Below are 26,092 nucleotides of genomic sequence, written 5' to 3'. Positions count from 1 at the left end.
GTGGAGCTATGACAGTCCATTGAAAATTAGTCTGACATAATGTTTCTTAATCACCGTTTATGAGATGGGTGTGGCTTGACGCATGTCGTGTCCAAGCTCCTCAAAATCAAGGGGCGTGGTCAGCAGTGCGCACCTCATCTCTGCTGTCACATCCAACCTGGATCGATATTTGGTTTTTAATGCAGACGAGTGCACTGAGTCTAGCTTCACACAGGCAACTGGTAGCCTACCATGAGTTGTATGGTGCTTTTAAGGCAACTGGGAACTCTGAAAAATACGAGGTCAAATTATGACGTCAGTGATCTTTAGGTCGGAAATCGGAGCTCAAGAAATAGGTCCGAGCTCCCGAGTTGGAATTCGGAGTTGGATGACTATTCAAAACTATTTTTTCCCAGTCGGAGCTCGTTTCTTTACACGTTCCCAGTTTTCTTGAACTCATTAAACACGGAAGTCGGAGTTGTCAGAGTTCCCAGTTGCCCGCAGGGTATATCCCTTTGAGTCAGGAACCAAAACTCTGACCCAAAGTGCTCTTTCAAGCATTGGAGGTGAGCAGTCATCACTATTTTTGGACACTTACTGATGCTGTTTTCTGTTATTTTCTTTTCCTTACACAGAAAGTCAACCAAGTCTGTTTTTTTACATCCATTGTGAATGACAAAATGTGAGAATTGAGCGCTGTAGATGTGGTGTGATGTAGTTTACAATTGAAGTTACATACTGCAGTATATCGCAGAGTTCTGTGCTCAGCTCTTTTGCTGCCAGTTTCTCTCTTCCATATGGCAGAGGGAGATACATTCAGAACAAGAGTGCAGAGGAATGCCCACCATAGATGGAGTCCTATCTGTGCAAAAGCCCATCATTCGATGCCATATGGAATCTGTTGTTCGTCAAAATAGCCACGCGGCACACTGAACATCCCCTGTGCCGTTTCATACTCGGGAATCGTGAGACAGAACAATATGTCCTCATGACTAGAATCCCCCGACAAAAGTCAATGCATGGTCATCTCGGCCTTCACAGCTATCGTCCATTTGGAGAGCATAAGCTGGGGTGTGTTTGAGTCATTCAGTCAGAGCATACATTCTTCGTTTAACAGTGTTATCTGACAAAGGTATTGTTGTGAGTTTCTGTCCCTCTGCCTCCCCACACATTGTTTTCACCATATCAATTGCGGACAGTAATATCAAAGTCTCTTCAATAGTGGGTGGTTTTATAGTGTTGCAGGCTTAGCCATTCACTGTGGGAATTATTCAAGTGCAACGGTCAAGTGCGGCCCTTTCCCATGATCTATGGGCGCTCTCCGGTTGAATCTAATCTTTTAGATTTTAATTTTTTTTAAAGGTTTTTATGGTTAACCACATTACAATAATTTTGAGATTTACAACCTCATTTTCACATTGGGCGACCCAAATGGGTCGCGACCCCTAGATTGGGAACCGCTGCTCTAGCCTATGTGACACTTTTCTACTTCATGTGAGGGAGAGGAACAGCATCAACATTGCGTTGATATGGTAACTTCACCTATTTTTGCACATTTTCATTAAATTCAATGCTTTTAATTAACTTGACATCCTGACAAACATGGGTTAGGCCATGAATGTTGTAAACCACATACTGGAGGACCATACACTTGACTAAAGTGCTGCACAAATGAGAGAATGAAAATGTCAACATAGACATCTCCTTGGATGCATTTATCCCAACCTGAATACCCAGTGTGGGACTTAATCGTCTTGATGATAACTACCTGGAGTATCACAGGTAACAGAGGTGACAATTAGAGGGACTTAATCGTCTTGATGATAACTCTACCTGGAGTATCACAGGTAACAGAGGTGACAATTAGAGGGACTTAATCGTCTTGATGATAACTCTACCTGGAGTATCACAGGTAACAGAGGTGACAATTAGAGGGACTTAATCGTCTTGATGATAACTCTACCTGGAGTATCACAGGTAACAGAGGTGACAATTAGAGGGACTTAATCGTCTTGATGATAACTCTACCTGGAGTATCACAGGTAACAGAGGTGACAATTAGAGGGACTTAATCGTCTTGATGATAACTACCTGGAGTATCACAGGTAACAGAGGTGACAATTAGAGGGACTTAATCGTCTTGATGATAACTACCTGGAGTATCACAGGTAACAGAGGTGACAATTAGAGAGACTTAATCGTCTTGATGATAACTACCTGGAGTATCACAGGTAACAGAGGTGACAATTAGAGGGACTTAATCGTCTTGATGATAACTACCTGGAGTATCACAGGTAACAGAGGTGACAATTAGAGGGACTTAATCATCTTGATGATAACTCTACCTGGAGTATCACAGGTAACAGAGGTGACAATTAGAGGGACTTAATCGTCTTGATGATAACTCTACCTGGAGTATCACAGGTAACAGAGGTGACAATTAGAGAGACTTAATCGTCTTGATGATAACTCTACCTGGAGTATCACAGGTAACAGAGGTGACAATTAGAGGGACTTAATCGTCTTGATGATAACTCTACCTGGAGTATCACAGGTAACAGAGGTGACAATTAGAGGGACTTAATCGTCTTGATGATAACTCTACCTGGAGTATCACAGGTAACAGAGGTGACAATTAGAGAGACTTAATCGTCTTGATGATAACTCTACCTGGAGTATCACAGGTAACAGAGGTGACAATTAGAGGGACTTAATCGTCTTGATGATAACTCTACCTGGAGTATCACAGGTAACAGAGGTGACAATTAGAGAGACTTAATCGTCTTGATGATAACTCTACCTGGAGTATCACAGGTAACAGAGGTGACAATTAGAGGGACTTAATCGTCTTGATGATAACTCTACCTGGAGTATCACAGGTAACAGAGGTGACAATTAGAGGGACTTAATCGTCTTGATGATAACTCTACCTGGAGTATCACAGGTAACAGAGGTGACAATTAGAGAGACTTAATCGTCTTGATGATAACTCTACCTGGAGTATCACAGGTAACAGAGGTGACAATTAGAGAGACTTAATCGTCTTGATGATAACTCTACCTGGAGTATCACAGGTAACAGAGGTGACAATTAGAGAGACTTAATCGTCTTGATGATAACTCTACCTGGAGTATCACAGGTAACAGAGGTGACAATTAGAGAGACTTAATCGTCTTGATGATAACTCTACCTGGAGTATCACAGGTAACAGAGGTGACAATTAGAGGGACTTAATCGTCTTGATGATAACTACCTGGAGTATCACAGGTAACAGAGGTGACAATTAGAGAGACTTAATCGTCTTGATGATAACTCTACCTGGAGTATCACAGGTAACAGAGGTGACAATTAGAGGGACTTAATCGTCTTGATGATAACTCTACCTGGAGTATCACAGGTAACAGAGGTGACAATTAGAGAGACTTAATCGTCTTGAGGATAACTCTACCTGGAGTATCACAGGTAACAGAGGTGACAATTAGAGAGACTTAATCGTCTTGATGATAACTCTACCTGGAGTATCACAGGTAACAGAGGTGACAATTAGAGAGACTTAATCGTCTTGATGATAACTCTACCTGGAGTATCACAGGTAACAGAGGTGACAATTAGAGAGACTTAATCGTCTTGATGATAACTCTACCTGGAGTATCACAGGTAACAGAGGTGACAATTAGAGAGACTTAATCGTCTTGATGATAACTCTACCTGGAGTATCACAGGTAACAGAGGTGACAATTAGAGGGAACTGTTTACCTTTGATGACAAACCCCTTTGCAACTGATTAACTAGATCTCTCTGTAAGGACCGGCGCTGGGAGAGGAGAAGCAAGTACAGGGAGTGAACATTTAATGGTTAACAGACAAGAAACAAACAAGGACAGCGTCTGGACAGGGGAAAACGTAATGACATCAATGCTGACAAGGGGAACAAACTGAGGAACAGACAGATAAAGAAGGGGAAATCAACAAAGTGAAGGAGTCCAGGTGAGTCCAGGTGAGTCCAATGAGTTGGATGCAGTTGAAATGCGTATCTATCTGGGACTTTAGACCAGGTTTTTAACACATCCTCCCCATCTCTCCCTCCACCAGCTGGCACTGAAACATGAGTGAGTGAGGTATTGCTTCCCACCAGGAGAAGAAGAGCGTCAGATGAATCCTTGGGTTTTCTTGTGGTAGTGTCTGCTGGGGCCAGGGTCTTGCGTGGTCTTCAGGAATCTGGTGGACAAACAGGCCTCCCGAATGGCACAGTGGTCTAAGGCTCTGCATCGCAGTGCTAGCTGTGACACTAGAGATTCTGGTTTTGAGTCCAGGCTCTGTCGCAGCCTGCTGCGACCGGGAGACCCAAGTGGCGGCACACAATTGGCTCATCGTCGTCCGGGTTAGCGACTCCTGTGGCAGGTCGAGCTCAGTGCATGCTGACATGGTCACCAGGTGTATGGTGTTTCCTCTGACACATTGGTGCGGCTGGATTAAGGGTTGAGTGGGCATTGTGTCAAGAAGCAGTGTGGCTTGGTTGGGTTGTGTTATGGAGGAAGCACGGCTCTCGACCTTCGCCTCTCCCGAGTCTGTACGGAGTTGCAGCGATGAGACAAAACTGTACTAAAAATTGGATACCATGAAATTGGGGAGAAAAAGGGGTAAAACATTTTTTTTTTTTTTAAAGGAATCTGGTGGACTAGAGGTGGGCAAGAGCAAAGCAACTATTGAGGTTGGACTGTCTAAACAATGAAGGAAGGTGCGAGGAAGGAAACAATTAATGACATGCATATAGCCTATTGACTATAAGGATATGCATATAGCCTATTGACTATAAGGATATGCATATAGCCTATTAGACAAATCAACAAAATATGTAAAATGACAAATAACGTTCTCCAAACTATAATAGGTTGTAGGCTACCCTAAATGTATCCAAGTTAATGATAATGAAAAGACTTCAACTCAATTAGTTATGGGCTGGACGTTAGAGCATGGCGCTTGTAACGCCAGGGTAGTGGGTTCGATTCCCGGGACCACCCATACGTAGAATGTATGCACACATGACTGTAAGTCGCTTTGGATAAAAGCGTCTGCTAAATGGCATATATTATTATTATTATATTACGTTGGCTCTCTGTAGGGTGCTTATCACACCACTGTATAACACCCAGCAGATGGTGCTAAATCCTTATTCTTGTGGTTCTCAGTTCTGTGTTTTTGCCAGAAAATGCGGAAGTGAAATAATGGAATTTGATGCCATTCCGGAGGACAGGAATAGGCAACATGAATTTATATATTACAATACAATAAAATTATTAGGAAATTAAATAGACAAGCGGAATATATCGCTCAATCAAATCATCACGACAGCCGTGTTGAGATGGAGAGCCGTCGCACAGTAACACGAAGGTCGAGAAATCAACACACCAGGTGAGAGATGAGCTGCATTTGCTTTGTTGACAACTTTATGGATTTGCCATCCATCCCCATTGTCTGTCTTATTATGAGGCGGCCAGACCAACATTAATTTGATGAGAAGCGATTGATTGCCTTCTGGTCTATCAAATTGCTACATTGCAGACATATGCAACCGCAACAAACGGTTATGACCAATATGCATAAATTGTCTTTATTATATATGAGTATCAACATTGTATCAGCGTTGCATTTTGTTGCTGAAACAAAAAGCGCAGTAGTAACAATGCATTTAATTTCTTATTTCTCCCGACACCACTCCTCCTAATCTCCACTGCCAATTCGTAATTCTATCCATGGTCATGCATATTGCTTTGCAGATTGATCAAATTATATATATTTCGGAAAGCGCCACAAGCCTGTAGCCTAGGTGTGGTGCGTCCGATGGTGGGCTCGAGGGCGTTTTGTGTCAACAAACGAAAAGTTCCACATCATCGCGCTCGGATTCTTCCACGGAGGCAGAGGGACTGAAGGTGGGACGCCCCCATGGCCCACGCCCGCTTCCCGGGAAGGACTGCAAACGTGGCTGCTAACCTGACTTCCCCGGTGCTGGGTCGACCACTGTGCTCTAATGGGACGCCCTGGATCCTCTATCTGTTCGAGCAATGCGTGGATAATGTGTGGGAATACTGGAGCGTAGTCATCGGGCTGATCTCAATGTTCTGTTTCTTGCTGTCTACTCTACCGTAAGTTTCAATGTTCTGTTTCTTGCTGTCTACTCTACCGTAAGTTTCAATGTTCTGTTTCTTGCTGTCTACTCTACCGTAAGTTTCAATGTTCTGTTTCTTGCTGTCTACTCTACCGTAAGTTTCAATGTTCTGTTTCTTGCTGTCTACTCTACCGTAAATTTCAATGTTCTGTTTCTTGCTGTCTACCGTAAGTTTTCCACTACTGCAGTAGGAAGGTGTTATATAAGGAAAAAGTATATTGTCTTTGTAATACTAATTAAAATAAATTATCACAGATGTTGTGATCAACGTTTCTCTGACCTCCAATGACAGATGAATTAGCCCATTATTGATGTATTACCATAGCAATGAGAGAGAGTCTGTGTGGTTCTGCAAAACCAGTTTATGAGACCTCTAATCCAAGAGATCTAGTCCAAGTATCTGTTTACATGCCACATCACTCTCCTTTTCTTACCCCTTCTCTGCCTCCATTTAATATCTTGTTGTCCCCCCAGACAAATCTATGAGGCTTATCGCAATGGTAAAGTGGAGGAGGCCATGTCGTTTGGCTTTCTGCTCTTCCTCTTCAGTGGGGACCTCAGCAGTCTAATAGGCTGCGTCCTGACCAGCCAGCTGCCCATCCAGGTATCTAACAAAAGGCACAACTTCAACTTGGTCTTATGTGCAAAGTATGAGTATGGGCAGAGGCATAAGGGAATTATTGTTTTGATTACTATATCACTTTCTGCCCAGGCATGCCCTGGTGCATTCTATAGCTGCTGCATTGAAGCACAATGGAGTTGGTGTCACTGCATTTACATTCTATCCCAAAGGCATGTTTTCCTTTTAACTTTTCCCTGACCCTTGCCTATGCTTACCAGCAGAGGGCGCCACTGTCAATCATATTTTATTGTTCTCTCTCTCTCTCTCTCTGTCTCTTTCTCTCTCTGTCTGTCTCACTCTCGCTCTCACTCTCTCTCTTCAATTCAAGGGGCTTTATTGGCATGGGAAACATGTGTTAACATTGCCAAAGCAAGTGAGGTAGATAATATACAAAAGTGAAATAAACAATGAAAATTAACAGTAAACATTACACATACAGAAGTTTCAAAACAATAAAGACATTACAAATGTCATATTATACAGTGGGGCAAAAAAGTATTTAGTCAGCCACCAATTGTGCAAGTTCTCCCACTTAAAAAGATGAGAGACCTGTAATTTTCATCATAGGTACACTTCAATTATGACAGACAAAATGAGAAAAAAAATCCTGAAAATCACATTGTGGGATTTTTAATGAATTTATTTGCAAATTATGGTGGAAAATAAGTATTTGGTCACCTACAAACAAGCAAGATTTCTGGCTCTCACAGACCTGTAACTTCTTCTTTAAGAGGCTCCTCTGTCCTCCACTCGTTACCTGTATTAATGGCACCTGTTTGAATTTGTTATCAGTATAAAAGACACCTGTCCACAACCTCAAACAATCACACTCCAAACTCCACTATGGCCAAGACCAAAGAGCTGTCAAAGGACACCAGAAACGAAATTGTAGACCTGCACCAGGCTGGGAAGACTGAATCTGCAATAGGTAAGCAGCTTGGTTTGAAGAAATCAACTGTGGGATCAATTATTAGGAAATGGAAGACATACAAGACCACTGATAATCTCCCTCGATCAGGGGCTCCACGTAAGATCTCACCCCAAGGGGTTAAGATGGTCACAAGAACAGTGAGCAAAAATCCCAGAACCACACAGTGGGACCTAGTGAATGACCTGCAGAGAGCTGGGACCAAAGTAACAAAGCCTACCATCAGCAAGGGCATTGAAGATTAAACGTGGCTGGGTCTTTCAGCATGACAATGATCCCAAACACACCGCCCGGGCAACGAAGGAGTGGCTTCGTAAGAAGCATTTCAAGGCCCTGGAGTGGCCTAGCCAGTCTCCAGATCTCAATCTCATAGAAAATCTTTGTTGAAAGTTGAAAGTCTGTGTTGCCCAGCAACAGCCCCAAAACATCACTGCTCTAGAGGAGATCTGCATGGAGGAATGGGCCAAAATACCAGAAACAGTGTGTGAAAACCTTGTGAAGACTTACAGAAAACATTTGACCTCTGTCATTGCCAACAAAGGGTATTTAACAAAGTATTGAGATAAACTTTTGTTATTGACCAAATACTTATTTTCCACCATAATTTGCAAATAAATTCATAAAAAATCCTACAATGTGATTTTCTGGATTTTTTTTCTCATTTTGTCTGTCATAGTTGAAGTGTACTTATGATGAAAATTACAGGCCTCTCTCATATTTTTAAGTGGGAGAACTTGCACAATTGGTGGCTGACTAAATACTTTTTTGCCCCACTGTATATACAGTGTTATAACAATGTACAAATGGTTAAGGGAAATAAATAAGCATAAATATGGATTGTATTTACAATGGTGTTTGTTCTTCACTGGTTGCCCTTTACTTGTAGCAACAGGTCACAAATCTTGCTGCTGTGATGGCCCACTTTGGTATTTCACCCAGTAGATATGGGAGTTTATCAAAATCGGGTTTGTTTTTGAATTCTTTGTGGATCTGTGTAATCTGAGGGAAATATGTCTCTAATATGGTCATACATTGGGCAGGAGGCTAGGAAGTGGAGCTCAGTTTCCACCTCATTTCTCTCTCTCTCTCTCTCTCAGATTGTGACAGTAGTGTTCTACATCTTCACTGATCTCCTGCTCATCTCCCAGTTCCTCTACTACAAGATAAAGAACAACTCATCTAAAAGTAAGGCCTGCCGGATCACGATATTACACTGTCCACCCAATATGGAAACGCAATAGAATGCCATGGTTGTGTATGTGTGAGAATCAGCATTGTTCCTTGCATTGTAGTGAGAGTGCTGTAGGTTCATATTTCCATTGTAAGTGTAATTCTGTGGGTGCAGTCTGTGTACTCACATTCTGTGTTACATGTATACCTTATTGACAATGCCAACAGCTATGCCAAGTTATCCATGCCTAGTGTGTGTGTGTGTGTGTGTGTGTGTGTGTGTGTGTGTGTGTGTGTGTGTGTGTGTGTGTGTGTGTGTGTGTGTGTGTGTGTGTGTGTGTGTGTGTGTGTGTGTGTGTGTGTGTGTGTGTTTTCAAGTAAAATAGTTCCCACTAAAAGTTGATGACTGACAAATTCTCACATTGTAAAGCTCCTTTGTCAGTCCAGTTTGCAGCTGAGGGCTGGAAGACATATTGGATTACTTAACAGTACGAGTACGTGTGTTTGTGTGTGGCTATGTGGGTCAATAAAAACCGAGAGAGGGAGGTCCTTCCCCACTTTCTCCATAACTCTGGTATCTCACAGGTATTTGTATTTATTATGGATCCCCATTAGTTCCTGCCAAGGCAGCAGCTACTCTTCCTGGGGTTTATTATGGATCCCCATTAGTTCCTTCCAAGGCAGCAGCTACTCTTCCTGGGGTTTATTATGGATCCCCATTAGTTCCTGCCAAGGCAGCAGCTACTCTTCCTGGGGTTTATTATGGATCCCCATTAGTTCCTTCCAAGGCAGCAGCTACTCTTCCTGGGGTTTATTATGGATCCCCATTAGTTCCTGCCAAGGCAGCAGCTACTCTTCCTGGGGTTTATTATGGATCCCCATTAGTTCCTTCCAAGGCAGCAGCTACTCTTCCTGGGGTTTATTATGGATCCCCATTAGTTCCTGCCAAGGCAGCAGCTACTCTTCCTGGGGTTTATTATGGATCCCCATTAGTTCCTGTCAAGGCAGCAGCTACTCTTCCTGGGGTTTATTATGGATCCCCATTAGTTCCTGCCAAGGCAGCAGCTACTCTTCCTGGGGTCCAGCATATATTAAGGCAGTAGTATACATTATGATAAACATTTTAAATACATTTTACAACCGATTTCACAATACATTAAGTGTGTGCCACTACACTACTACAACACACAATCTAGTGTATAGTGTGTGAATAGTGTGTATGTTATGTATGTGTGTATGTTATGTGTGTTTGTATGTGTGTGTATAGTAGTGTGTTTGTACTTGTGTGTGTATGTTATGTGTGTTTGTACCTGTGTGTGTATAGTAGTGTGTATGTTATGTGTATTTGTACCTGTGTGTGTATAGTAGTGTGTTTGTACCTGTGTGTGTATAGTAGTGTGTTTGTACCTGTGTGTGTATAGTAGTGTGTTTGTACCTGTGTGTGTATAGTAGTGTGTATGTTATGTGTGTTTGTACCTGTGTGTGTATAGTAGTGTGTATGTTATGTGTGTTTGTACCTGTGTGTGTATAGTAGTGTGTTTGTACCTGTGTGTGTATAGTAGTGTGTATGTTATGTGTGTTTGTACCTGTGTGTGTATGTTATGTGTGTTTGTACCTGTGTGTGTATAGTGTGTATGTTATGTGTGTTTGTACCTGTGTGTGTGTATAGTAGTGTGTATGTTATGTGTGTTTGTACCTGTGTGTGTATAGTAGTGTGTATGTTATGTGTGTTTGTACCTGTGTGTGTATAGTGTGTATGTTATGTGTGTTTGTACCTGTGTGTGTGTATAGTAGTGTGTATGTTGTGTGTGTTTGTACCTGTGTGTGTGTGTATAGTAGTTTGTATGTTGTGTGTGTTTGTACCTGTGTGTGTATAGTAGTGTGTTATGTGTGTTTGTACCTGTGTGTGTATAGTAGTATGTTATGTGTGTTTGTACCTGTGTGTATAGTAGTGTGTATGTTATGTGTGTTTGTACCTGTGTGTGTATAGTAGTGTGTATGTTATGTGTGTTTGTACCTGTGTGTGTATAGTAGTGTGTATGTTATGTGTGTTTGTACCTGTGTGTGTATAGTAGTGTGTATGTTATGTGTGTTTGTACCTGTGTGTGTATAGTAGTGTGTATGTTATGTGTGTTTGTACCTGTGTGTGTATAGTAGTGTGTATGTTATGTGTGTTTGTACCTGTGTGTGTATAGTAGTGTGTATGTTATGTGTGTTTGTACCTGTGTGTGTGTGTATAGTAGTGTGTATGTTATGTGTGTTTGTACCTGTGTGTGTGTGTATAGTAGTGTGTATGTTATGTGTGTTTGTACCTGTGTGTGTGTGTATAGTAGTGTGTATGTTATGTGTGTTTGTACCTGTGTGTGTATAGTAGTGTGTATGTTATGTGTGTTTGTACCTGTGTGTGTGTATGTTATGTGTGTTTGTACCTGTGTGTGTATAGTAGTGTGTATGTTATGTGTGTTTACCTGTGTGTGTATAGTAGTGTGTATGTTATGTGTGTTTGTACCTGTGTGTGTATAGTAGTGTGTATGTTATGTGTGTTTGTACCTGTGTGTGTATAGTAGTGTGTATGTTATGTGTGTTTGTACCTGTGTGTGTGACTCTTCACAGTCCTCGCTTTTCCATAAGGTGTATTTGTATCGTTTAAAAAATATATGTTACTGCTTTTTAAAAAATGTTTTATTAAACCTTTTGTTTTACCAGGTGAGTTGACTGAGGACACATTCTCATTTACAGCAATGACCTGGTTAATAGTTACAGGGAAGAGGAGTGCGTGCTGCGTGAGTTACTTGATATGGAATAGAGTTCCATGTAGTCATGGCTCTATATAGTACTGTGTGCCTCCCATAGTCTGTTCTGGACTTGGGGACTGTGATGAGACCTCTGGCTGGCATGTCTTGTGGGGTATGCATGGGTGTCCGAGTGCTAGTAGTTTAAACAGACAGCTCGCTCTATTGAACATGTCAATAAGTAGTGATGAAGTCAATCTCTCCTCTACATTAAGCCATGAGAGATGGACATGCATATTATTAATGTTAGCTCTGTGTACATTTAAGGGCCAGCTGTGCTGCCTTGTTCTGGGCCAGTTGTAATTTGACCAAGTCCATCTTTATTGTAACAAAACTGTGGCCTGTAGGACCTGACTTGCTGATATTGTTGTTAAGAAGGTAGAGCTATGCTTTATTATGGACAGACCTCTCCCCATCTTAGCTAATGTTGCATCAATATGTTTTAACAATGACAATTTACAATCTATTTCCACATGATTCATTACAAGATTCAGCTGAGGCTTAGGGTTTAGTGAGTGATTTGTCCCAAATACAATTATATTAGTTTTTGAAATATTTAGGACCAGCTTATTTATTGCCACCCATTCTGAAACTGACTGCAGCTCTTTGTTAAGTGGTGCAGTGATTTCACTCGCTGTAGTATCTGACGTGTATAGTGTCGAGTCATTCGCATACATAGACACACAGGCTTTACTCAGAGACATGTCATTAGTAAAGATTGAAAAAAGTAAGGGGCCTAGACAGCTGCCCTGGGGAATTCCTGATTCTACCTGGATTATGTTGGAAAGGCTACCATTAAAGATGAAAGAAAACCCCTCTGTGTTCTGTTAGACAGGTAACTCTCAATTCACAATATAGTAGGGGTCGTAAAGCCATTACATCCAAAGTTTTTCCAGCAGCATACTATGATTGATAATGTCAAAAGCTGCACTGAAGACAAACAAAACGGCTCCCAAAATATTTGTATTATCAATTTCTCTCAGCCAATCATCCGTCATTTGTATAAGTGCCATGCATGTTGAATGCCCTTCACTATAAGCGTGCTGAAAGTCTGTTGTTAATTTATTTACTGTAAAATAGCATTGTATCCAGTCAAACACAATTTTTTCCAAAAGTTTACCAAGGGTTGGTAACAGGCTGATTGGTCGGCTAGTCTTGGGTAGCGGAATGACTTTTGCTTCCCTCCAGGCCTGAGGGGGCACACTTTTTTGTAAGCTTAGGTGGAAGAGATGGCAAATAGGATTGGCAATATTGTCTATCATCCTCAGTAATTTTCCATCCAAGTTGTCCGACGCGGGTGTCTTGTCATTGTTGATATACAACATTTAAAAAAATATTTTCCACACTCACTTTACAGCATTCTAAATCACAATGCTTGTATTTCATAACTTGGTCAGATATACTTGGATGTGTAGATTCAGCGTTTGCTGCTGGCATATCATGCCTTAATTTGCTAATCTTGCCAATTAAAAAAATAATTAAAGTAGTTGGCAATATTTGTGGGTTTTACAATGAATGATGGAACTTTTTGCCTTTTGTACAACATTTTTATTTAAGGTGCTCCAAAGCTTTTTACTATACTTCGTTATATAATTTATCTTTGTTTCATAGTATAGCTTTTTAAAAGCTAAAATTTTGATTTTGTTCTGTTTAGTCACTTGATTTCTCCATTTGCAGTAGTTTTGTCAATCAGTTATGCAGTCAGACTTATTTGTCATTCGTTTTGCCTCATCCCCCTCAACCATAACATTTTTCAAATCCTCATCAATCCTTTGGGATGTAACAGTTTTTATAGTGCATGCTTACTAGTAACTGGTGTACGCAATTTCTTAAATATTTCAAGTGCGGCGTCTGGTTGCTCCTCATTACACACCACAGACCAGCAAATATTATTTACATCATCAATATAGGAATTACTACAAAACCTCTTGTAGGACCTCTTATACACAATATTTGGTCCAGCCTTTGGAACTTTGGTTTTCCTAGCTATGGATACCATATTGTGATCACTACATCAGATGGATTTGGAAACTGCTTTACAGCAGATTTCTGCAGCATTAGTAAAGACGTAATCAATAAATGTGGATTTCATTCATGTGCTGTTCGTAAACACGCTGGTAGGTTGACTTATAACAAATACTGACTGTTAGCACTTGGTGGTCTATAGCAGCTTTCTACAAGCATAGGCTTTCGGTGAGGCAGATGAACCTGTAGCCATATTACTTCAACATTCCTTGACATGAGATCCTCTCTAAGCTTTACTAGAATGTGGCTCTGAATATAGACCACAACACCACCCCCGCTGGCATTTCTGTATTTTCTGTAGATGTTATAACCATGTATTTCAACCACTGTATCATCAAAGGTATTATCTAAGTGAGTTTCAGAGATGGTCAGTATATATGAGTGTCAATGGTTAATAGAAAGTTATCAATTTCATGAAACGTGTTCCTTATTGTTATTGTTGCTCCTTAATTATTTGTTAAATTAGAAATTTATTTAGATTTTTTTCCCTAACTATATTTTTGGTTAAGAGCTTGTAAGTAAGCATTTCACTGTAAGGTCTACCTACACCTGTTGTATTCAGCGCATGTGACAAATTAAATTAGATTTGATTTGTTCCTTAGGCTATATACACTACATGACCAAAGTATGTGGACACGTGTTCATCAAACATCTCAATCGAAAATGATGGGTATTAATATGGAGTTGGTCCCCCCTTTGCTGCTATAACAGCCTCCATTCCTCTGGGAAGGCTTTCCACTAGATGTTGGAACATTGCTGCAGGAACTTGCTTCCATTCAGCCATGAGTATTAGTGAGGTCAGGTACTCATGTTGGATGATTAGGCCTGGCTCGCAGTCGGCGTTCTAATTCATCCCAAAGGTGTTTGATGGGGTTGAGGTCAGGGCTCTGTGCAGGCCAGTCAAGCTCTGTTACCACAAAGTTGGAAGCACAGAATCATCTAGAATGTCAAACTGAATGTATGCTGTAGCCTTAAGATTTCCCTTCATTGGAACTAAGGGGCCTAGCCCAAACCATAAAAAACAACTCCAGACCATTATTCCTCCTCCACCAAACTTTACAATGGGCACTATGCATTCAGGCAGGTAGAGTTGTCCGTGCGTCATCACTCCAGAGAACACGTTTCCACTGCTCCAGAGTCCAATGGCGGCGGGCCTAACACCACTCTAGACGATGCTTGGCATTGCGTATGGTGATCTAAGACTTGTGTGTGGCTGCTCGGCCATGGAAACCAATTTCATGAAGCTCCCGATGAACAGTTTTTGTGCTTATGTTGCTTCCAGAGGCAGTTTGGAACTCGGTAGTGAGCGTTGCAACCGAAGACAGACAATTTTCTGCGCTATGCGCTTCAGAATTTGGCGGTCCTGTTCTGTGAGCTTGTGTGGACTGCCACTTTGCGGCTGAGCTGTTGTTGCTCCTGGACTTTTCCACTTCACAACAACAGCACTTCCAATTGACTGGGGCAGCTCTAGCAGGGCAGACATTTGACGAACGGACTTGTAGGAATGGTGGCATCCTATGACTGTGCCACGTTGACAGTCACTGAGCTCTTCAGTAAGGCCGTTCTACTGCCAATGTTTGTCAATGGCAATTGCAGGGCGGTGTGCTCGATTTTATACACCTGTCAGCAACGTGTGTGGCTGAAATAGCCAAATCCACTCATTTGAAGGGGTGTCCAAATACTTGTACGTTAATTTGGGCTATTTTTTAGCACCTTTCTGAGATGCTTGATTCTTTAACATGATCGGCTTATCAGAAGTTGACATGCCAGTGATATTTACAGTATGTTGGAGCTGATAGTACAGAATGAGCTGCACACAGTGGACTTCCTACTAGGACACACTGCCTCAGTGCTAACAGTATAACTCTGGTTCATAGACATATGATTATTGCATACAATAGCTATAGGATCGACAGAGGCATTCAGGGGACTTAGAGGGACATAAATTAGGTTACATACACTATGATTTCCAACGCTCCTGGGACATTGTTGTAGTGCTGTAGAACAAAATGTACAACTCAGTGACACAATGGTAGTGATTATCTGACAAGTCATTTTCTCAATGCAGCCTTGAAATGCGTGGACAGAGTCCAGGGGCCAAGATTATTTGGATGGACTGTCAGTCTTGTAGAGCATCTTATCTATCTATATAAGTTATGCCAACAGAGCTACAGTAGTCTTTTAGCCAGATGTGTAATGCATGTAGCCTGCTGAATCTCTCACAGCCGTGACCCAACGATGGTACCGGGCCTAAAATAATTGGCCGCTTTTTGGAAACTTTAAGAAGCTAGAATCAGTTATTTTAAAAAACATTTTCAGCATTCCCAGTTAGCCCTGCTAATGTAATTTGACCCCACATGGACTACCACAGCGTCAGGCCCCGGCATTTGTCATAGAATGGTGGGAAGCAGCGTTGTAATGTCCTGTACTCGTGCTCTAGGGTAACACAAGGTTTTTGCCCTGAGAACCGAGATGTTTCTTACCATAGAGCTGCTGATGATGACAGCTGGTGCATAGGCTGAGGAGGTGCGGCCGCTCTTACGCCTCGAGCGGCCTCGCATACCCCCCGAGGATCGATGGGCGGGGAGGCCATGATGGACCTACCCAGCTGTAGAATCAATCATGGCTGATGGATGGCTGGTGTCTCAGACACCCTCACGGTCTGATGAGGGGGAGCTCTGAAGATCTGAAACCGAGTTAGAAACCACAGGAGAAGGAGACCGAACAGAGGCCGAAGGCGCAGGTACCTGTGGATCCGATCATGAAGCAGAAGCCCCCAGGGACGAAGGTGCCGGAACCTCTGGATCCAGGGCGAAGAAACTGTTTGAAGTCTGTGTCCAGTCCGGGCTTCCCGTCACCAAGGAGGCCCCCATTGCCAGATGCCGCTGCTTTTGACTTCCACAGCGAGTGACATATCGTCATGGCTGGTTGATAAGATCAAGAACAGGAACATCCACCAAGTCATCCAGAGGCAGCTTACTGACTCCATTTTCCAGGGAAGAGGCAGACACCTTCAGTGAGGGATCCCAGCTGAGCACCGGCCAATTGGCTGTGGAGAGCCGTCTGGGCGGAGACACTTCCACCAGGCCAGAGTGACACCCGGCTACTGGAGTAGAGGAGAAAGAAAAAGGAGGCAGGCGTGGATTCCCCAGTAGCTGGTGTAGGATTCCCCAGTAGCTGGTTTTGTATTCCCCAGTGGCGTGTGTAGGATTCCCCAGTGGCGTGTGTAGGATTCCCCAGTGGCGTGTGTAGGACTCCCCAGTAGCTGGTGTAGGACTCCCCAGTAGCTGGTGTAGGACTCCCCAGTGGCGTGTGTAGGATTCCCCAGTGGCGTGTGTAGGATTCCCCAGTGGCGTGTGTAGGATTCCCCAGTGGCGTGTGTAGGACTCCCCAGTGGCGTGTGTAGGACTCCCCAGTAGCTGGTGTAGGATTCCCCAGTGGCGTGTGTAGGATTCCCCAGTGGCGTGTGTAGGACTCCCCAGTGGCGTGTGTAGGACTCCCCAGTAGCTGGTGTAGGACTCCCCAGTGGCGTGTGTAGGACTCCCCAGTAGCGGGTGTAGGACTCCCCAGTGGCGTGTGTAGGACTCCCCAGTAGCTGGTGTAGGATTCCCCAGTGGCGTGTGTAGGACTCCCCAGTAGCTGGTGTAGGATTCCCCAGTGGCGTGTGTAGGACTCCCCAGTGGCGTGTGTAGGATTCCCCAGTGGCGTGTGTAGGACTCCCCAGTGGCGTGTGTAGGACTCCCCAGTGGCGTGTGTAGGACTCCCCAGTGGCGTGTGTAGGACTCCCCAGTGGCGTGTGTAGGACTCCCCAGTAGCTGGTGTAGGACTCCCCAGTAGCGTGTGTAGGACTCCCCAGTAGCGTGTGTAGGACTCCCCAGTAGCGTGTGTAGGACTCCCCAGTAGCGTGTGTAGGACTCCCCAGTAGCGTGTGTAGGACTCCCCAGTAGCTGGTGTAGGACTCCCCAGTAGCTGGTGTAGGACTCCCCAGTAGCTGGTGTAGGACTCCCCAGTAGCGGGTGTAGGACTCCCCAGTAGCGGGTGTAGGACTCCCCAGTAGCTGGTGTAGGACTCCCCAGTAGCGTGTGTAGGACTCCCCAGTAGCGTGTGTAGGACTCCCCAGTAGCGTGTGTAGGACTCCCCAGTAGCGTGTGTAGGACTCCCCAGTAGCTGGTGTAGGACTCCCCAGTAGCTGGTGTAGGACTCCCCAGTAGCTGGTGTAGGACTCCCCAGTAGCTGGTGTAGGACTCCCCAGTAGCTGGTGTAGGACTCCCCAGTAGCTGGTGTAGGACTCCCCAGTAGCTGGTGTAGGACTCCCCAGTAGCTGGTGTAGGACTCCCCAGTAGCTTGTGTAAATTCACTACTTGTTTGCTAAGAATAGCCACTTTGCCCCTGTAGTCCTCTGCAAACAAACAGTTAAAAGTCTGGGCAGTCCACATTGTCCTTGAATAGAGCTGAATAAACACAGCTCCAGCAGGGTTGAAAACGTTCAATAGCGACTTCCATTTGAGACTGTCAGACAGCTAGGCGAGTTGGGCTTCTATGTCTCTGTCCTTATAAGGATTTGTTGAAGTGAACAAGAGCACTCTCCCCCTTTAAATCCTCTCACAGCGGTGAGCACGCAAGCAGTCTCTGCATGTACTGTTGGTAGCAGCATCGGCTAACGTTGGTAGCTATACAACACAGTTCCAGTATAGATTGCAGGCTAACGTTGGTAGCTAGCTATACAACACAGTTCCAGTATAGATTGCAGGCTAACGTTGGTAGCTATACAACACAGTTCCAGTATAGATTGCAGGCTAACGTTGGTAGCTATACAACACAGTTCCAGTATAGATTGCAGGCTAACGTTGGTAGCTATACAACACAGTTCCAGTATAGATTGCAGGCTAACGTTGGTAGCTATACAACACAGTTCCAGTATAGATTGCAGGCTAACGTTGGTAGCTATACAACACAGTTCCAGTATAGATTGCAGGCTAACGTTGGTAGCTATACAACACAGTTCCAGTATAGTGTCATGACGTTGGCCTGTGGGTAAGGTTTATGACTCCCCCATGAATACCTTTCTCTATTTCCTCTCTCTTGACTCTACAGAATGACTCTTGAATAGCCTTTAAACATGTTAAACTATGAAACACACCCTTCTCTCCCTCCACTATATAAGCCCTTTACGAAAATATAACTTTCTGTTTCGATGACATTAGGGTGACTGTCCTATGTTGAAAGTGTTCAGATTATAAGCTGTTCCGAGGACGTGAGGACGACGGTCCCACGTTAAAAGGACTAACATGTCAACTGCAGAACTAAGCCAACCTCAGTGTGAGCTTTGGCTGTGAATGGTATGAACTTTGAACTATTATTCACTCCAGAAGTGATACCTCCTAGCCGTTGAGTTAGCAGCGGCCACTGTAAACATGGGCTAGGAAATGACAAAGGACCTGCACTAACAAACAATACAATACTACAAAGTATTCAGTTTACAACCAGAGACACTTTTCAAAGGACAAGGAAGATCTCTGTTGGGCAACACGGCCTTCTATCTACCACCAACCTATTGAAGCGCAGCTCAGAGTAAATATTTATTGCATTTTCCTTTTCCAAATGGGTGGTTATTTAGAATGCATAAGATACTATATTTACGATAGCACAGCTTCTCCCTTTGTTACTCAAGTCTTCCCGCTCTTTCACTCAAACCCAACCCCCCCTTTGTGTAACCAACCGTCGTATCTGTTCCGTCCACCAGGGACGTTTCATTCATGACATAATTTGTAATTGTCCTTCTGTGGCTCAGTTGGTAGAGCATGGCGCTTGTAACGCCAGGGTAGTGGGTTCGATTCCCGGGACCACCCATACGTAGAATGTATGCACACATGACTGTAAGTCGCTTTGGATAAAAGCGTCAGCTAAATGGCATATATTATTATATTATATTTAATCAATGTATGATCCATTCGGTATATGTGATTCTGTGTGATTTGTTAGGTATTTAGTAAATAAATAATTAAACTCACTTTTGTATGGCTGATTCAACTTGTTAGCCAGGGTTCGTGAAGATAACCAAGAATTTACAACTTTCCGATGAGACTAAACAAGGGGATGATTAAGTATTGACGTAAAAGATTACCAGGTCTTTAAGAGTTTATTCGGAAGATAACAGCTCTATAAACATTATTTCGTGGTGCCTCGACTTTCTAGTTAATTACACAGTACTATCCACCATTGCGACCTGTAAGCTCTCGTTGGCTGGCCCTCGCTTCATACTCGTCGTCAAACCCACTGGCTCCATGTCATCTACAAGACCCTGCTAGGTAAAGCACACGCTCTAGCAGGCATATCTCTCTGGTCACCCCCAAAACCAATTCTTTCTTTGGCCGCCTCTCCTTCCAGTTCTCTGCTGCCAATGACTGGAACGAACGACAAAAATCTCTGAAACTGGAAACACTCCCTCACTAGCTATAAGCACCAGCTGTCAGAGCAGCTCATAGATTACTCCACCTGTACATAGCCCACCTATAATTTAGCCCAAACAACTACCTCTTTCCCTACTGTATTTATTTGATTTATTTTGCTCCTTTGCACCCCATTATTTTTATTTCTACTTTGCACATTCTTCCACTGCAAATCTACCATTCCAGTGTTTTACTTGCTATATTGTATTTACTTTGCCACCGTGGCCTTTTTTTGCATTTTCATCCCTTATCTCACCTCATTTGCTCACATCGTATATATACTTGTTTCTACTGTATTATTGACTGTATGTTTGTTTTACTCCATGTGTAACTCTGTGTCCTTGTATGTGTCGAACTGCTTTGCTTTATCTTGACCAGGTCGCAATTGTAAATGAGAACTTGTTCTCAACTTGCCTACCTGGTTAAATAAGGGTGAAATAAATCGAATATATATTTTTTAAACCAGGAGGTACAGCAACACTGTGGGTGCGTCTGTGTGTGTGACCCATGTGTGTCTCTCTTTCCCAGAGCGCCCCGTGTTGAAGTGGTTGTGTTTCCTGTGGTGTGGGGCTTCCACTGTGGCCCTCCTGATTCTCCCCAAGTTCATCACTGACAACAACAACTCTGCCAACACTGAGGTGTGTATGTGTGTGTGTGTGTGTGTGTGTGTGTGTGTGTGTGTGTGTGTGTGTGTGTGTGTGTGTGTGTGTGTGTGTGTGTGTGTGTGTGTGTGTGTGTGTGTGTGTGTGTGTGTGTGTGAAGGCGATATCACCCCATGTGAGTTGTATCTCATCCTATATATCTCTCTGACTCTCTCTTCAGAGTGCCTCTAACAGCGTGGAGATTTCTGGTTATGCCTGTGGATACGTGGCCTCCATATTCTACCTCTCCTCTCGTTTTCCACAGCTCTACAAAAATGTAAGTGACAGTCTATGGGTGTGATTATGGAGGTAAGATGTGACAGGATGGCAGGGTTAGGGGACATGAGGGAAGAGGGTGACAGGAGGGGAAGGAAGGGGTGATAAAGGAAGGCTGAATGTAGTTGGGGCCAGAAGAGAAAAAGGAATGCTGTTGTTTGATTTTAAAAAATGAGAACCAGGCGTGAGAGACTGGTGTTTTGTACTGAGTGATGTCACAGCATGTGGACTGGTGGCTCCTGCAGAGAACTCACTGTCACTCCCAATGTGATAATAATTCCTAGGAATGGGGAGAGCACAGTACACACACACACACACACACATTTTTATATATTGAGTGTCTTTGTGAGCATGCATGACTTACCAACAACAAATCATGCATACTAACACATTGTCAAACATTGTGAAAATATGTTCGGAACTAATATTATTTTGGAATTTAACAAAAAAGTATTTAAAATGAAGAAGTAATAGAATGGGGTTAAATGATTAACTACATAACATGTTTTGAAGACTAAAAGGTAACCTCTCCCTGTTGTTTCCAGTTTAAGCGACAGTCTACAGAGGGCACGTCGTACATGCTGTTTGCCCTGGCCATGATGGGCAACGGGACCTACGGGCTCAGTGTCATTGTGGTTCTACCAGCTCTGTCCGGCTCCAAACAGGCCTTCATTCTCAAACATCTGGCCTGGCTCATCGGCAGCCTGGGAGTCCTCCTCCTAGACTTCTTTGTATCTTTTCTTTTTCTCCGAGATCATCATTTCACTAAAAAAGGGATAAGGATAATGAAGTGAAAGTGTTATTTTTGTCTCTGTAATATTGTTGACTTGTTGTGGTGTGTTTGTGAATGAGCCTTAACTCTCCCAGGTCACTGCCCAGTTCATCATCTATAGGAAGAACCACTCCGCTAAAACCAGCAAGAAGATGAACGTTCCTGAAGTAGAACCTCTGCTCTGTGAAGAGGAGGATCTGTCCACATTCTAGAAAACACATGAATGAAGGTGTATCGTTAGAATACATGATTAAAGTTCTAGAGTGAGAACACATGATTAAAGTTCTAGAGTGAGAACACATGATTAAAGTTCTAGAGTGAGAACACATGATTAAAGTTCTAGAGTGAGAATACATTATTAAAGTTCTAGAGTGAGAACACATGATTGAAGTTCTAGAGTGAGAATACATGATTAAAGTTCTAGAGTGAGAATACATGATTAAAGTTCTAGAGTGAGAACACATGATTAAAGTTCTAGAGTGAGAATACATGATTAAAGTTCTAGAGTGAGAATACATGATTAAAGTTCTAGAGTGAGAACACATGATTAAAGTTCTAGAGTGAGAATACATTATTAAAGTTCTAGAGTGAGAACACATGATTGAAGTTCTAGAGTGAGAACACATGATTGAAGTTCTAGAGTGAGAATACTTGATTGAAGTTCTAGAGTGAGAATACATGATTGAAGTTCTAGAGTGAGAACACATGATTGAAGTTCTAGAGTGAGAATACATGATTGAAGTTCTAGAGTGAGAATACATGATTGAAGTTCTAGAGTGAGAATACATGATTGAAGTTCTAGAGTGAGAATACTTGATTGAAGTTCTAGAGTGAGAATACTTGATTGAAGTTCTAGAGTGAGAATACATGATTGAAGTTCTAGAGTGAGAACACATGATTGAAGTTCTAGAGTGAGAATACATGATTGAAGTTCTAGAGTGAGAATACATGATTGAAGTTCTAGAGTGAGAATACTTGATTGAAGTTCTAGAGTGAGAATACATGATTGAAGTTCTAGAGTGAGAACACATGATTGAAGTTCTAGAGTGAGAATACATTATTCAAATTCTAGAGTGAGAACAGTAAGAGATTTCCAGAAATCGTCTCCATAATGCTGAGTGGAGACCTGGAATAATCCAACATGTGATAGATAGTACATCGATGTTCCCTCCATTTAAATCCAGGTGAATTAAAGGGGGTGTCTTATGGTTGAGAAATGTAATCTCAGTAGAACCATTCTCGATTTCTTTGTAAGGGGGCTCAAATGATATATTCCCTATGTTTTTCTTATTACACTAAAGGCCTATAGGGTGTGTCTCAGTGTCACATGCCTCTAGTCTATGTTTGTCAATGGTTAGAGGTCCTGTGTTTTCCAGGATAAGATCGGCAATACACTCTGAACTGTTCACTCAGCATTGTCGTCTAGGTAAACAGTACAAGAAGGAATCATAACAGGGATTGTTCCTGTATGTAGGTTTAAAAAGATCATACATTGCACCAATGGTAGTGGATCACATTGACTATTGACGTGCCACAAAGTAGTGGGCCGCACCAACAGTAATCTATTTTTCACTTGTGGTGAATTTGTTATAGTTTACCTTGGTTTGTTGTAGGAGCAGATTCCGTTGTAATTGAATCCCTATATAAGTTGTAGTTGGTAAATTGCTTGGAGTGTTACACAGTGTTTAGATTGTGAATATGCAGTGGGTTAAGCCTGATATCCCGTGCCCTACATAACACTGTTGAACTGATGCTGTGTGTAGTGTATTTTATTTACAGTGCCTTGCGAAAGTATTCGGCCCCCTTGAACTTTGCAACCTTTTGCCACATTTCAGGCTTCAAACATAAAGATAGAAAACTGTATTTTTTGTGAAGAATCAACAACAAGTGGCACACAGTCATGAAGTGGAACGACATTTATTGGATATTTCAAACTTTTTAACAAATCAAAAACTGAAAAATTGGGCGTGCAAAATTATTCAGCCCCTTAAGTTAATACTTTGTAGCGCCACCTTTTGTTGCGATTACAGCTGTAAGTCGCTTGGGGTATGTCTATCAGTTTTGCACATTGAGAGACTGAATTTTTTTTTGGTGCATCGTTGAGTAGTATGAGTTTGAGGTCCTTCTGTGGCTCAGTTGGTAGAGCATGGCGCTTGTAACGCCAGGGTAGTGGGTTCGATTCCCGGGACCACCCATACGTAGAATGTATGCACACATGACTGTAAGTCGCTTTGGATAAAAGCGTCCGCTAAATGGCATATATTATTATTATATTATATATTATGTTACAGTGGAGGTCGGAGGGCTGTTTGACATCTTCACACTGGTGCTTTTAAAACAGACAGTTCTTTGGCTGAAATCTAACCTTTAGATAAACATCCTCCTTTCCTTACGTTATGGCCCAGTTATGTTACCTTTCAGTGGCCACAAATAATGGAAGGAAGGAGGGAGGGTTTTTGGCAGCATTCAGTCACAGCCTTGAGCATTGTGTTCTCACCCCTTCTTGTGGAGTTGTGTCCAGAAACTGTTATATAAGTTGATGTGCCATAACTTGGTAACATGGAGTCATGATGAGAGAATAGAGCTACTGATTACCGATGGTCACAGCACTTTATTAGTCTGTCATGGATGTGATTGGTTGATTGACACCACAGATTTCTCTACCTCGTCTTTCAGGGGGGGTGTTACCCCATCTTATTTGAACCGGGTGAAAAGTGATTGTATTCCTTTTGGAACCAGGCTGCCTTCCGGGTGTGAGCCAGGTGCCCCGCTCTGGCCGGCGGCGAAGTCGGCACAAAACAAAAGTGACGTAATTAAGCAGGGTTATGCGTTTTCAAATGCTAAAGTGATTACTATTGACAAAAAACCCTTTATCTGCCTTGCCAATAAAAACGAGTTTGAAAATTCTAACATTTTATTTGCCTTGTTGACAACGTGATTGAGCGGCGCAGATTACTGTTTGATTTGAGAAATGCACTCCTCCCTCCCTGCTTTCGCCTGATGACGTGACAGGCCATTGCCCGCTTCAACCCAGGCCAGTGTAATAGAACTCCCTCAGTGACATAGGAGTCATGCCTGGTGAAAATGTAAATCAAAGCAAATAAAAAAACAATTGTTGCATGATCCGAATACAACAGGTGTCGACCTTACCGTGAAGTGCTCCGGTACCGGTTGCCGTGCAGTAACAGAGAGAACAGTCTATGACTTGGGTGACTGGAGTCTTTGACAATTTTTAGGGCCTTCCTCTGACACTGCCTGGTATGGTGGTTCTGGATGGCAGGAGTCTTGGCTCAAGTGATGGACTGGGCCGTATGCACTACCCTCTGTAGCGCCTAGCGGTCGGATGCCAAGCAGTTGCCATACCAGGCGGTGGTGTAACCAGTCAGGATGCTCTCAATGGTGCAGCTGTATAACGTTTTGAGGATCTGAGTAGCCATGCCAAATATTTTCAGTCTCCTGAGGGGGAATAAGAGTTGTCGTGCCCTCTTCACTACTGTCTTGGTGTGTTTGGACCAACGCCAGGGTAGTGGGTTCATTTCCCGGGACCACCCATACGTAGAATGTATGCACACATGACTGTAAGTCGCTTTGGATAAAAGCGTCCGCTAAATGGCATATATTATTATTATTATTATATATTATTGTTGATGTGAACACCAAAGAGCTTGAAGCTCTCAACCCGCTCCACTACAGCCCTGTCGATGTGAATGGCGACGTGCTCGGCCCTCCTTTTCCTGTAGTCCAGACTAGTTAAGCGTTGGAAGGAAATATAAAGGAGTGCTTGTGTTTTAGGAGTGAAATGTGATTAAACATGATGTGACAAAGTACAGTATTTATTGCTAGAGATAGTCTAGAGTTACAGCTGGGCTTTAAAAAGCACAGTTGTGATTGGTGGACTTTCCATGTAAACTTTCAGCCGACCACAATATGAAGCAATAAATGAGTACTACTTTTACGTGAAGTATTGGAAAAGCTCAACATTTAGGCTTTGGAAAAATTGTCTTTTGCAATATGGCCATGAAACAGCAGGAAATCCATGAACGTAGAGAAATTATGATGACACTTATTTTCTCTGTGATAAACCCCGTAGATAGTTGAAGATTTAGTTTCTTATTTTTATATTATTTTAAAGGGTAATTATTGGTTGTATCAGACGTAACTTTTTTTCCCTTTCTCTTGATAAATTAAGTTTTAATTCTGGTTAGCTCAAAGGCTTTTCTTCAAAGTGTTTCCTATAGATATCTTCCAAATCAGAAAATGGAATAGTGAGATA

General features: G+C 42.7%; 1 protein-coding gene and 1 long non-coding RNA gene across 6 annotated transcripts; both read left to right on the top strand.

Annotated features, from left to right (window-relative positions):
* The first annotated feature begins 2,315 nt into the window (after positions 1 to 2,315).
* On the top strand, positions 2,316 to 3,388 carry LOC127908825 (uncharacterized). The gene is made up of 4 exons (XR_008068589.1): positions 2,316 to 2,607; positions 2,673 to 2,737; positions 2,803 to 2,932; positions 3,321 to 3,388. It is a non-coding gene; the product is annotated as an uncharacterized LOC127908825 (long non-coding RNA).
* A 1,780-nt stretch (positions 3,389 to 5,168) lies between these two features.
* On the top strand, positions 5,169 to 23,682 carry LOC118388757 (lysosomal amino acid transporter 1 homolog). Of its 5 annotated transcripts, XM_052468449.1 has the most exons (8): positions 5,169 to 5,390; positions 5,756 to 6,121; positions 6,619 to 6,748; positions 8,792 to 8,879; positions 20,659 to 20,768; positions 20,953 to 21,048; positions 21,593 to 21,778; positions 21,915 to 23,682. In XM_052468449.1, the coding sequence occupies exons 2-8, from the start codon at positions 5,922 to 5,924 to the stop codon at positions 22,029 to 22,031; spliced, it is 927 nt and encodes a 308-aa protein (XP_052324409.1). In that variant the 5' UTR covers positions 5,169 to 5,390; positions 5,756 to 5,921; the 3' UTR covers positions 22,032 to 23,682. The 5 variants fall into 5 exon arrangements, with proteins under 5 accessions (XP_052324409.1, XP_052324410.1, XP_052324413.1 ...); XM_052468450.1 differs by having other exon boundaries at positions 5,169 to 6,121; XM_052468453.1 differs by lacking the exon at positions 5,169 to 5,390 and having other exon boundaries at positions 5,978 to 6,160.
* Positions 23,683 to 26,092: the final 2,410 nt, after the last annotated feature.

This window comes from Oncorhynchus keta, chromosome 18 (assembly GCF_023373465.1).
Source record: "Oncorhynchus keta strain PuntledgeMale-10-30-2019 chromosome 18, Oket_V2, whole genome shotgun sequence".
Lineage (NCBI taxonomy): Eukaryota > Metazoa > Chordata > Actinopteri > Salmoniformes > Salmonidae > Oncorhynchus > Oncorhynchus keta.
This window is presented reverse-complemented; position numbering and strand designations above follow the sequence as displayed.

Excerpts from the sequence above, each read along its gene's own strand:
- LOC118388757 (XM_052468449.1), top strand. The coding sequence starts at position 5,922 with ATGGCCCACGCCCGCTTCCCGGGAAGGACTGCAAACGTGGCTGCTAAC. Across the intron at positions 6,122-6,618 it reads TTCTTGCTGTCTACTCTACC|ACAAATCTATGAGGCTTATC; the intron begins GTAAGTTTCAAT and ends TTGTCCCCCCAG. Across the intron at positions 21,049-21,592 it reads TTCCACAGCTCTACAAAAAT|TTTAAGCGACAGTCTACAGA; the intron begins GTAAGTGACAGT and ends TGTTGTTTCCAG.